Source organism: Chanodichthys erythropterus, chromosome 9 (genome assembly GCF_024489055.1).
Source record: "Chanodichthys erythropterus isolate Z2021 chromosome 9, ASM2448905v1, whole genome shotgun sequence".
Classification (NCBI taxonomy): domain Eukaryota; kingdom Metazoa; phylum Chordata; class Actinopteri; order Cypriniformes; family Xenocyprididae; genus Chanodichthys; species Chanodichthys erythropterus.
The window spans coordinates 9,769,775-9,783,919 of NC_090229.1; the positions used below are offsets into that span (position 1 = coordinate 9,769,775).

At 43.2% G+C, this 14,145-nt stretch overlaps 1 protein-coding gene across 3 annotated transcripts in view; it reads left to right on the plus strand.

The window, feature by feature from the left end:
- Positions 1-14,145, plus strand: part of ntng2a (netrin g2a) — an 81,855-nt gene that overhangs the window by 12,943 nt on the left and 54,767 nt on the right. For all 3 annotated transcript variants that reach the window (XM_067393528.1, XM_067393529.1, XM_067393530.1), the window contains exon 2: positions 2,421-3,064. In XM_067393528.1, the coding sequence (XP_067249629.1) occupies positions 2,421-3,064 (644 nt within the window). The remainder of the gene's footprint in view (positions 1-2,420; positions 3,065-14,145) is intronic.

Sequence of the window (14,145 nt, forward strand, 5' to 3'; positions counted from 1 at the left end):
ATGACTCAGTTCACTTTAAATAATCACAGTAATTATTAGTCATTGCCTCCAAGTTCTTCTGTACATTTTTCCGTGACATCAGTGCCAACACAACCACACGTCTACAAGAGTTTGTGTGAGGCCACCGGAAGGAGGCCAAACGATCGCATTGTCTGTTCACTGACACGGGTTCTTGCTGCTGCCAAGCAGTGGGCAATCATTCCTCTTCGAGCCACGCTGCTCTTTAGACGTGACGTGATTCCTGCGAGGATAGCTGGAGGTTTAGTCTAAGAACCACCTGCCGCAGCAGTTGGACTGGATTTGTATGATACAGAGAAAGACGGCGGGATTGAGTCAGCGGGATGAGTTAGGCTAAGGTGCTCCCTGGTTATGGATCAATGTGCTAAGGTACTCCAGATGGTTGGGACAGGTAGTCTAAATTATTTTTTAATGGAAGCTAATGGTCCATGAAGACACTTGGCCCGAGAAACGTTCAAGTGTGCAGGCTGTAAAATAATAACTATCCCTGGACATCGATCTGTCAGTTTTAGAGGCTGCAGTGTGTGCTGAGACTTTTAACTCCTCCAGTGTTTGTGTGGGATGGTTGTTGCTTACTTACAAAGGAATTACAAGGGGTTCAAGCATGGCCAGATGGCAATCTGTAGTCTAATCCGTACACCTGGTGTGTCACTAGGGCAAAGGTTCAAACCTTGAAATTACAGTAGCGATGGGAAGTCAAGTCACCTTTATTTATATAGTGCTTTATAAAATACAGATAGTTTCAAAGCAGCTTTACATTGACAACAGGAAAATAATTCAATGATGCGAACATGATTAGTTCATATCGGCTGTTACAGCAGCTCTAAAAGAATATAGTTCATTGTTGAGCTGAAGTCAGTTCAGTGTTGGTTCAGTTCCATTGTAAAGATCATCATTAAGATTAAGATTCATTTCATCTGGGAACTTGGAAAAGGGTAAATACAGAGACGTTGATCTTATACATAATTTTCATTTACAATTCATATATATCTATATCTATACATATATATATATATATATATATATATATATATATATATATATATATATATATATATATATATATATATATATATATATATATATATATATATATATATATATATTTATTTTTTATTTAGTGCATGAATAATATATACTGTATTTATATATATTTGGTCTTTTTTTTTTGAAAGAAGTCTCTCATGTTTACCAAGTCTGCAATTATTAAAAAACAATAAAATTGTGAAATATCATTACAATTTAAAATAACTATTTTCTATTTCGATATAGTTTAAAATGCAATTTATATGTGATGGCAAAGCTGAATTTTTAGCAGCCATTACAGTTACAGCCAAAACATTTGTGCTGCTTAATATTTATGTGGAAACTGGAGTATTTATTTATTTATTTTTTAATTCTTTAAAGTAAAAGCTGTGAGTGAAAAGCTGTCTTTCGATATTGCCATGACAGAGCGTGAGGGTGAAATTATGGTGCACACCGCCTCCACTGTTGTTTTGCTTTTTTAATAGAAATAAAAACCATTTAATTCAGCTGGATAATGGTCGCTTCAATTGTAAACGTCTTGTCTGCTCATCCAGCATGAGCTGCAGAGTCTCACACAGTGCAGCAGGAATCATAGTTCACTGATTACGTGACGAGAATAAGGCGAGATGACTGACAAGACCATGGCGGAGGATGTGTTGCACAACAGAGCCTAAGCGTCTGATAAATGTCTTATCTTGTAGAATGCACACTCAGCACCGCCGATCCCTATACACAAAGTACGTGCTATCACGAATTCGAAAGCAAAAGTAAAATGCAAGCTCCCTGATGCGCGCATATTGGGCTACATGCAACAGCTCCCAATATCAAACCTATCTTAGGCTGGGCAGTGTAGTTGCAACCACCTCTTAGCTCTGGTCTCTATTTTAGTCTTTGTTTGTACTTTGAATATTGATTATGGCTGCATTATTGTTTGCAAAATGTTTATTTTTGTAATTTATACTGTTTTTATTTCTATGTTCAATTTGTGGAAAGGAGTTCAATTAGGAGGTCACACAGAGCCTCAATAAGAAGTTCTGGAAGCTCATAAATTATGTACAGAAAGGTCTGAATAGACTCATGCGAAATCACATAGGAGAGAAGCCAGTCAAGTTTGTAGCAAAACTTTTTACAGTGATTGTATATTGTTGTCTTTCACTGCATATGATAATTCATATTAAGAAATGACATTCATTACTATTTGATTAGTTAAAACATTTCTTAAAAATACTGTGCAAAAATCTTGTCTCTTTCTCATGAACCCAATCTTGTCTTGTCTCGTGAGCTAACTATCTCGTCACACTCCTATAATTTAGTTATCCTTACTTAATTTTGTACCACTCCTAATTTATTCTATTTTTCATCTTCTTTGTCTGTAGGAAAACCCATACCTGTGTAGTGACGAATGCGATGCCTCCACCAAAGAACTCGCTCATCCTCCGGAGCTGATGCAAGATCGTGAGCGAACTGGACCCATCACGTACTGGCAGACTGTAACATGGAGTCGACATCCTGAGCCTCTTGAGGCCAACATATCCTTATCCTGGAACAAAAGCCTTGAGTTAACAGATGACATCCAGATAACCTTTGAGTACGGGCGGCCCACAAAAATGGTACTGGACAAGTCCCTGAATTATGGGCGAACCTGGCAGCCTTACCAGTACTATGCTGATGACTGCCTGGAAGCCTTCGATATGTTGCCAAAGAGAGTGCAGGATCTGTCGGCAACTAACGTGACCAGAGTCATATGTACCGAGCAATACTCTCGTTGGGTCGGTTCCAAGAATGAGAAGAGCGTACGGTTTGAGGTCCGGGAACGCTTTGCCATATTTGCTGGGAAAAAATTACAAAACATGGACAACTTGTACACACGGATGGAGAGTATGAAAGGCCTCCGAGACTTTTTCACCTTCACCAACCTGCGGCTTCGGCTGCTGAGACCGGCACTTGGAGGAACATACGTTCAAAAAGACAACCTGCTCAAGTACTTTTATGCCATCTCCAATATCGACATACAAGCAAGGTAATGATGCACAACACTGTGTTTGTCCTACTCATGGATAGTTGTTGTCTTTTTTTCTTAAATTGTTTCGTTGCTCATTTTTCTGTTTTTTTTTTTCGTTTATTAAGAGAAAAAGTAGAGATATGACTGGAAATTATGGGAGAAGAGGGAGAGAATGGTATCAGAACACAACACAGGAGATAATAATATTTTAAAAGTTTAATTTAGTTTTATCATAGTTCAAAGAAATACATTGGACATATAATTAAACAGGACCTATTATGCTTTTTTACATTTTCAACTTTCATTGATGCGTAATGTTGCTGTTTGAACATGAAAAAGGTCTGCAAAGTTACAAAGCACAAAGTCACTCCAAAGGGAGTTATTTTCTCAGCAAGCACTGTTTCTGAACTCCCTGAATCGCCTCGACTGTAGCCTTGAGTTTTCTTCCAGGAATGTACATCACAAAATTCCTCATTTAAAGAATTCCTGGGGAGAGGCTTGGGCGAGGGTTGGTTGAGCTGCGTAAGTAGTGTGCTGAAACTCGTAGCTATAGTAAGGGGCGTGACATTTACAAAACACACTCAAAGCAGTTGACCAATCACAACACACTGGTCCGGTCAACCACATTGCGCTTTTCGGAAAAAGTGCCTTCATAGAAACAGGAACTAAACAGGGCATTACTGACACACTGGGAAGAGAGATGTTGCAACATTGTAAAATATATGAAAAATAATGTTTTTTGAACATTCAAGTATGAAAACCTATTCTAATTGACAAATATAATATGGGCATAATATGGCCTCTAATATTCATGAGCGAGGCTGATAAGTTTTATTGCTTTTTCAACACTTATCTTTGCGCCCAGCACAATGCATGCCTACAGCGTTCTGCTCTTCTAAACCAAAATCACTGGAATTATAGAATGAGCACAACCTTCCAGGATGGACATTTCACATATTCTTATAAATATGAATGCACCAAACCTTCATCTTGGTAGGAGTCATAAATTTGGGTCTCATGAAGATACTGAGTTGTAAGGCCTTGAAGCTCTACCACGCTGACTTGGCATTGAGACTTGGCAATGCTTTGAGTTCATCAGATATCATTTTTTTATCTGTTTTGATAAATATTGCATGGATATCTTAATGCACATTGAGAAGTATTGATCATGTTTACTTCACTGCTGCTGGTCCTGGAATTTGTAGGTCAACTAATGCATGGATCAGATTTGTGCAAAAAACTACTGGTAAAAGTTATAGCATGTTATAATTTATACCAGATAGAGGGTTAGCAATGATCTGAGTCGGGGGGCATATTATATTATATCATAAATATCTTATATATTATAAGATATTTATCAGACTGGCTCATGAATATTAATTAGGTGAAATAATGTTCAACCAGAAGCCACAAATAATTAGGATTGCTAACTTACGTATTTGTGACCCTGGACCACAAAACCAGTCATAAGTAGCACGGGTATATTTGTAGCAATAGCCAACAATAAATTGTATGGGTCAAAATTATCCTACCATAATGGTGAATTCCCTACCACAAATATATCAAAAATGTATTTTTGTGAGTGGATATGCATTGCTAAGAACTTCATTTGGACAACTTTAAAGGCGATTTTCTCAATATTTTGATTTTTTTTGCACCCTCAGATTCCAGATATTCAAATAGTTGTATCTCGGCCAAATATTGTCCTATCCTAACAAACCATACATCAATGGGAAGTTTATTTACAATATTCAGCTTCTAGATGATGTATAAATCTCAATTAAAAAAAAATGGACCCTTATGACTGGTTTTGTAGTGCAGGGTCACATTTGTTTGGTCAGTTGACCACCAATGCAAGATGTTTCTGTCAGTTTTGTGGCCGCTGCACATTATTCTGCACTGAGGACAAACAGAACAGATCTCTTAAAATAAAATAATTATTGCACAAAAATGGGGAGGAACATGATGACATGATGCACCGTATAAATCTACATAAGTACATATCATAATATCAGAAAACTTAAAAATTCAGTTATGCAGCCTAAAATAGTGTGCGTCTTTAAAAATGTCTAAATAGAAACATCTTGGCATATTTCAAACTAGTTGTTCTATATGTTGAAGTGATCAGCTCTGATAAAAATGTCCAGCAGCAAAGAGGGATCAATGCAGGGCCCAAACCTCCGGTAATGCAAACCCTCAATCAATACTTATTCTGGTATGTCAGAGAGGAAATTGTTTTAAGGGCGACAGGGAATGGGATGTCTTAAGTAGACAAATGGACATGCAGAAAGCAGCCTATCAGAGGGCTGACTGATGTTTCAGTGTTTCATAATGAGAGGACCGCTGGAGTGGAAATGTTAAGCTAATACCCTGCGGAAAATCGTCCTGGGATATTTTATTCATTCCACAATATTGGAATGCGTTTCAGCAGCATTTGAATAATAAAAATGGCAAGGCCTCCCCGATGGCCTGCCCTGTGAGTACTCGTCTAAATGGAGTCCACGGGGTTGGTGGGTGTTGGGCACGATAATCAGATCAGACTGTACGGCCAGTTACACTTCCTGCATCACGGCCCATTTCCCCCATCATCAAGCATGCGCTAATAATCAGTGCTGATTACACTAAATAGCCTATAATAACATGGGCCAAGAATCCTTAATTGAGGAAGATGAAGTGTTACTTGTTTAAAGCAATTAAATACGCTGTTAATTTCCCTATTTACCTCTTTATTTTGTGGCTTGTTTGCCAGGAGATGTTATGTGCGCTCTGATAATGATGTTTGCCTTTTCATCCGAAGTGCCAGCGATATTACTAACTCATATTTCTGCAGAACGCATCTAAAAATAGCCTGACTGAACAATGAAAACATATTCCTCAGTTGTTTTTTTTCCTGCTGCTTTGATGGCATTCGTGAAAAATCTTCTTGATCAGCCCCTTTCCCGCTAAAAAGAAATGTTTAGGAGGCATCGTGCTGTACAGCACGCCACGTGTCGGTGAACATAATAAGACACAACCATTCTCCCTGTGAAGATTCATTTTTTTGCCCAATGCTAATATGTAAAAAGATAAGACTTGCATTTTATCCTCACCTTCTCCTCCCCGCTCCGGTTTGCTGCAATCTGACGTGAGATACAAGACAGCAGAAAGAGTTCACAAATAGGCGTCCCAGTAGATGGACCGGATTTGGAAACGGTTGGAGAGCGGGAGGGTGGGCTCGTGTTCCATCAGACAAATATCCCAAAGACATTGCTTGAACCTTAATTAAACCTGGTAAGGGAGGAAATAAATAAATAAGCACAATTCCCAGGGTTCATGTTAATTTATGCAAAGACTTGAGTTGATCGGATGCATCTCCTGTTCCCATTCCCCCTTCCCTTTCCTCCTGAATCCTCCCGTAAAACCCTTCTGAAAATCAAATGTACCAAGATACTGCAGTCTGCAGATCAAAGAAGCCAAAGATGGCTGTTGAATTTGGTGAGAGGGATTTTTGAGAAATAATGCTGTTTTATTAATATACAGAGAACCTGATAGGCCATTACGAAAGATCAAGGTCGAATGGAAATAAAACGGGTTGGTGTAAGCCTATCAGAACTCACATCTCAGAGATGTCCTTGGGCCTACGTTGGCAAAGATACAGAGGCTGTGGAGGGAAGGTGAGATGGAGGAAGCTCCAGAGGTGGCACGAGGACAACATCAGGATCATTCCGTCTTTATCACTTATGTGTGGGCAGAAACTCTATCATGAAAGGACCACCATGAAGAGGTGTTTTGTAGAGAATCTAGAATCACTCAGAGATTGATTCACACCCACACTTGGATTGTGCCGTTGTGCTCTTGAATTAAATGTAAGTGCTTGTGATTTCAATCATTTAATCACCAGGCCAGACAACAACAAGACATAGTGATGTGCATCCAGAGAAAGAAGTTGAAAAGTACATACCCGTCAAAAGTTGAATGATTTATGAAGGATCATGTGACACTGAAGACTGGAGTAATGATGCTGAAAATTCAGCTTTGCCATCACAGGAATAAATTACATTTTAAAATATATTAAAATAGACAAACAGTTATTACAGTATATTACAGTTTTACTGTATTTTTGCAGCTTTGGTGACAATAATAGACTTCTTTCAAAAACATCAAAAACAGATTTCTGATCCTTTTGAATGGTAATGTTTAGGAGTAAAAACAGTATATGAATATATATGAAACTGTACACACACAGTATGGTAGTATGCTAATCCAAACGTAGCCATACAAATGGAACCTTAGCACTGATGCTTCAAGGTGTGATATGCATTGTTCATCTTTGTTGGTTGATATTTAGTAGTCAAGGTCCTGTGGCAGGGGTCTGATGGGTAAAGTCAGATTTGGCCTCATGATCATGGACAGACAGATTGGCAAGATGTGCCTGAGATCTGGGCAGGATCATTTATTCAGTCTGACCCTCATTCACCTCCTTCATCGGTCCCATTAGGAAAATGTCAGTCTGTCAGAAAGGTGTCCTCCAGAGGAAGTGAAAACTCTGGACATCAGATGGCGTCTCTTGATTCTCAATGCAATTTTTGTGCTCTTTGAGAGGCACCTAAACCCTGAATGCAAGGTTTAAGACTGGCAGAGAGGGTGTGAGAGAGATTGCCAGGTCTTGTTAGAAGAAAACTTTGGTAATTTGGAGCAGGACAGTTTGGGAAGATAAGACGACACCAGTCAGGTGCTGTCAGGCCCGTCTTTCTTTTCACTGAAACATTTTTTTTCTGAAGTCAAAATGAATTGTGAGATTATATAAAAACAGTGAACAACACTGAATTTTTCATTTCAATTCAATTCACATTTATTTGTATAACGCTTTTCACAATACATATCGTTTCAAAGCAGCTTTACAGAGAATGCATGTCAACATTACAATTTAAAGAATGCAGTTAGCAATTAATGTAATCATTTAGCAAAATAATTTACAATCACTGTTAGCAGTTTAACTGAAGGTAGAAGCAATGAGTTCGTAGAAAAATGAATTACATATTAGTGTCGTCAAAAGTACCGACTTCGGTACCTATCGGTACTGAAATTTTAAAAACGTGACGCTTTGAGCGCTGTTGAGCGGATTCATAAACATCTCTGATTGGCCATTGTGTTGACGCGCTCATCGGATATGCCTGTGATTGGCTACAATGATCAGCGCGTGGGAGCGTTTGAAAGCACACGGTGTTTGAATTTGAAAGCGGTTTGAAAGTGAGAGCGCGAGCGATTGAAAGCAGGCGTCTAACAGTGGACCGATCCGCGATAGACGCCTGCTTTCAAACGCTCCCGTGTGTATCTGTGTAAGCGCTTAATGAAGACATTAATTGATGACTATTTACAACGTTTTTACAGCGTTGATCATTGAAGCATATCACAGACATATCCGATGAGCCGTGAAAACAACGGCCAATCAGAGATGTTTACGAATCCGCACAACAGCGCTCAAAGCGTCACGTTTTTAAAATTTCAGTACCGACTAGGTACCGAAGTCGGTACTTTTGACAACACTGTAAACACGTCAGCAAACTCTGCCTGTAATTTGGTTAGATCAATGAGCTGGGAGGGCGAGAGGTGATCTCCCCCTGGGGCCAGTGCGAGAGATGTTTTTTTTTATATTCGCCTCTGGCCCGAGATCATCCTCCCCGCTAATCACCGTCGCCAGCATCACGGATTCCCCCTCATTCCATTTTTTTAGGAGATTGAGGTGATAAATTTGACGTGCTCCTCTCCTATCTGAGCGTATTACTTCATAATCGAGCTCTCCAACTTGCCGTGTGACCTCAAACGGTCCTTGCCACTTTGCAAGTAATTTTGAACTTGACGTTGGGAGTAATACAAGCACTTTATCTCCCGGTGTAAATTTACGCAGATTGGTCCCCCTGTTATACAGCCGGCACTGTTCTCCATAGATAGCCGCCCCAACGTGTGGAGTTTTGTTCTCAGGTCCAGCACATATTGAATTTCGTTTTTAGATTGAGAAGGTCCGTCCTCCCAAGCCTCCCTTATGACGTCTAAAACCCCCCTGGGCTGACGACCATAGAGAAGCTCGAAGGGGGAAAACCCCGTGGAGGCTTGCGGGACCTCTCGTATAGCGAACAGCAGGGGTTCCAACCATCTATCCCAATTTTTGGCGTCTTCCTGAACGAATTTACGAATCATTGTCTTAAGCGTGCGATTAAAACGTTCGACCAACCCGTCCGTTTGTGGGTGAAAGACGCTGGTCCGAATCGATTTAATGCCCAATAATTCGTAAAGTTTGCGTAACGTCCGTGACATAAACGCCGTGCCCTGATCAGTGAGGATTTCCTTAGGAATCCCCACTCGGGAGATTAAAGAAAACAGTGCTTCAGCAACACTCTTAACGGAAATGTTGTGGAGAGCCACTGCTTCTGGATATCGTGTTGCATAGTCCACAATGACCAATACAAAACGATGTCCTCGTTCTGATCGCTCTAATGGCCCGATGAGGTCCATGCCAATTCTTTCGAAGGGGACCTGCATCAATGGAAGGGGGCGCAAAGCGCTTTTGGGGTGGCCGGTGGGTTTACCAACTGACATTCAAGCCGCGCACCACCTGCGCACATTCTCGTGAATGCCCGGCCAAAAAAATCGGGTCATGAGGCGATTTAGTGTTGACCCCTGTCCTAAATGTCCAGCCATCGGATTAGAATGAGCCGCCTGAAAAAGCATTTCCCGGCGGCTTCTAGGAACTAATAACTGGGTTGTATCTTCTTTTGTCTGAGCGTCTCGGGTCACTCGATACAACCTATTTTTAATAATTGCAAAATATGGATAGGTAAGCGGTTGTCCAGGATGGAGAGGCTGGCCGTCGATGGTACTGACCTGATCAAACACACGTTTCAGCGTCTCATCCTGAGACTGCTCCAGAGGAAAATCATCGCGCTCCGAGAAAATCAGTCTCTCGATTTCGCTCTGTTCCCCTGAAACAGTACCCAGTGGTCCCGGTTCAGTCTCTCCCGCCTGCACACTCGCGTTCCCCTCCGCTGCATTTTTCACCCAAGAAGCATCCGTACATAAAGCCCCCAATAATTCTGTGAATGCTGGCCAATTGGTCCCCAAAATTAACGGATGCCGGAGGTGCGGATTAACTGCCACCTCCACACTATGCTTTTGACCCTGAAATTGAATAATGACTGGCACAATAGGATATTCCACTATATCCCCGTGCACACACCGCACCTTAACCACGCGGCTATTATCCAATGCCCCGGATTGTATCAAGCTTTGATGGATCAAGGTTTGGTTACATCCTGAATCCACCAAAGCCCCTTAATACTCACAGGTATTTGGTACCACCCAGCCTGACCAGGGGCAGCCTGCGGGACGTCTGGGACCCGGACCATTGTCCCCACCTCCATCACAGGGCACCTGTCCACAAAATGCTCCGGGTCCCCGCAACGCCAGCAGGCCGGCCCAGACCTCCCCGCCGCTCCAGTGGCAGAGAGAGGGTTAAGCGGCTGACGTGGAGTGAGCGGAGAAACAGGAGCGCGGTCCAACCCGGCCGAGACTCGAGGCGCCGAGTACGAATGTTGGTTATTACTCGAGGAGGGCCGGGTGGACGGGACCTAGGCAAAGGGACAGGCCGAGAGAGAGAAGGAAGTGAAAGAGAAGGAGAGAGAGAGGCAGATGGGAGAGGTTCGCCGACCCCTGGGCACGCCACCATGTGGTCCTCTGCGAGATGGATGGCCGATTCCAGCGACGTGGGGCGGTGGCACTGGGCCCACTCGGCCGTTCTTCTGGGAAGCCGAGTAATAAACTGCTCCAGTACCACACGATCGATGATGCTCTCCACGTCACTTCCATCGGCCAGCAACCATTTGCGGCAGGAGTCCCGGAGCTGTTGGGCCATCACGAAGGGCCGGCCGGCCTCTGCCAGCTCCAAAGACCGGAAGCGCTGGCGATGTTGTTCGGGGCTCCGGCCGACCTGCTGGATGATGGCCCTCTTGAGATCGTCGAAATCCAGGAGGCTCTGCACCGGAAGCTGCTGCGCCGCTACCTGGGACTCCCCGGAGAGCAGTGGGACCAGGCGCATCGGCCACTGGTCCCGCGGCCAACCACAGATCCCAGCCGTCTTTTCAAAAAGATCCAGAAATGCCTCCGGGTCGTCCTCCGGCCCTATTTTGTTGAGAGGGAGGTGGGCGGGTGCAGCTTGTTGGACCGGGGCTTCCGGCCGAACCTCCCGGTCAATCCAGCTCTGGAACGTCTCGCGGTCCTCCTGCCTGGAACCGCCACTCCTGATCCTGACGCAAGTCCAGCAGGGCCTAATGTTGTTCTTGCTGCATGACCGCGAGAGATGTAATTAACTCCGCAAATGGTGCAGTAGCAGAGGGCGTCTGCATGGCGGCGGCTTCCGTCTTCCTTCCCGGGTTTCGGCACCAGTGTAACACAGTTCGTAGATTTTAGGAAGGAAGACGACAAGGGTCGGCTGTGACTGCTGGCTGCTTTTATTTTAATAACAAGAAAAAGGTGTGCAAACAGGCACAAAAACAATCAACAACATAACAGTGGAATTCACTCCGAGCACTTCAGTCCGTCCGTGGGAGTGTGGCAGCCAGCAGTCCTTCTCTCTCTCACTCACTCCTGTTTCTCCTGGCGTTAAGTACTCTCTCCACGCCAATTACTGTAACAAGAGACAGGTGTTTGTTATTTGCACTTAACCCGCTCATCCACCGCGCGTCTCCTGACGCTCTCCCCCGCTGCAGCATTCGCTAAACCACGCCCCCCTTGCCACAAACACTATTACATATTAACAATAATTAGGATGTGGGGGGTCCGGGGCCCTCTGCTATGGGCTGTCCGGTCCCTGTACTACCAGAGCAAGAGCTTGGTTCGCATTGCCGGCAGTAAGTCAGACCTGTTCCCGGTACGTGTTGGACTCCGGCAGGGCTGCCCTTTTTCACCGGTCCTGTTCATTATCTCTATGGACAGGATTTCTAGGCGCAGCCAGGGGCCGGAGGGAATCCGTTTTGGGGACCATAGGATGATGTTGATGATGTTGTCCTGTTGGCTCCATCAAACCAGGACCTTCAGCATGCACTGGGACGGTTTGCAGCCGAGTTTGAAGTGGCTGGGATGAGAATCAGCACCTCCAAGTCTCAGCCGGAAAAGGGTGGCTTGCCCCCTTCAGGTTGGTGGAGTAGTCCTGCCTCAAGTGGAAGAGTTTAAGTATCTTGGAGTCTTGTTCACGAGTGAGGGAAGGACGGAGCGGGAGATTGACAGGTGGATCGGTGCAGCTTCTGCAGTAATGCAGTCGATGTACCGGCCCGTCGTGGTGAAGAAGGAGCTGAGCTGTGGGGTGAAGCTTTCGATTTACCGGTCAATCTACATTCCAACTTTCACCTATGGTCATGAGCTTTGGGTCATGACCGAAAGAATGAGGACCCGCATACAGGCGGTCGAAATGAGTTTCCTCCGTAGGGTAGCTGGGCGCTCCCTTAGAGATAGGGTGAGGAGCTCGGTCACTCGGGAGGAGCTCAGAGTAGAGCCGCTGCTCCTCCACATCAAGAGGAGCCAGCTGAGGTGGCTCGGGCATCTGTTCCGGATGCCTCCTGGACCCCTCCCTGGGGGGTGTTCCAGGCATGTCCCACTGGGAGGAGGCCCCGGGGAAGTCCTAGGACACTATGTCTCTCGGCTGGCCTGGGAATGCCTCGGAAGAGCTGGAGGAAGTGTCTGGGGAGAGGGAAGGCCAGGGGTCTCTGCTTAGACTGCTGCCCCTTCGACCCGGCCCCGGATAAGCGGAAGAAAATGTATGGATGGATGGATAATGAGGATATATTGAAATTTGGGAATGTGCATGTTGATCCAGATGATTGCATCTTCTGAAGTCCTTGCAGGAGTTGGCGCTGTCTCTTCATAAGTGTTGGTCATCTGAGGTCTTCTTAAGAGGCTGGATCCAAACTGAAGCTGATGTCCTCTCTAGTCACCCGTCCCGAGGTAAAACAGAAAAGCAAATGGAGAATAATTAGCGTAGCTGCTGTTCATAACATTAAGCAAAGATAGTTATGTTCAATTGATCTGATATGAGATGCATTATGTGAACGCTTTGTTAAAGAGATGCGTCTTTAATCTAGATTTAAACTTGGTGAGCGAGTCTGAGCCCCGAACATTATCAGGAAGGTTATTCCAGAGTTTAGGAGCCAAATGTGAAAACGCTCTCCCTCCTTTAGTGGACTTAACTATCCTAGGTACAACCAGAAGTCCAGAGTTTTTTGATCTTTTAAAGAGCGTGAAGGATTGTAGGGCGATAGAAGATCGGTTTAGTACACAGGAGCTAAACCATTTAGAGCCTTAGGTCATTTGCAATACTTTATAATCGATACGGAACTTAATAGGTAACCAGTGTAGAGATGAAAAAATTGGTCATATATGATCATATTTTCTTGACCTAGTAAGAACTCTAGCAGCTGCATTTTGTACTAATTGTAGATTATTTATTGAGGAAGCAGGACAACCAGCTAATAATTTCTATATTAGGCCAGACTGCTTTATGCTAGTTAGTGCTGTTTTAGCATTGGTACCAGTAAACACTTACAAAAAAGTACCATGGTGATCATGGAGTACCGTGTAAAGACATTTTTAGAAGTACCATGGTACTGCCACTGTACTTTTTTGTACATTGTTACACAGAAATATACTATGATATTGAAATTAATGTTATTTACATCTGACTCAAAAACTCTTACAAAAATCTCTTATGAAAACTAACCATTGTTTTATTATAGTAAAAGTGTAGTAACCATGTTTTTTTGTTTTGTATAACCACAGTTTTACCATAAATACAATGTGTAAATCATGGTTAGTGTAGCAAAACCAAGGTTAATTTTCGTAAGGGATACTATAGCAATACTATGGTAAATACCATGGAGCATGTTTGAAAAACATGGTTGTACTATAGTACCTTTTTGTAAGTATTACTTCCAAAATTTTACTGTGCTGGTAGTATGGTACAGTACAGTAATGTCATCGGGTGGTAATACCATGGTAGTTTGAAATATATCATGATCACGGTACTTAAAGTCATGTACTATTGTATTTGCAAGGTGCTTCAAAGAACACAATAG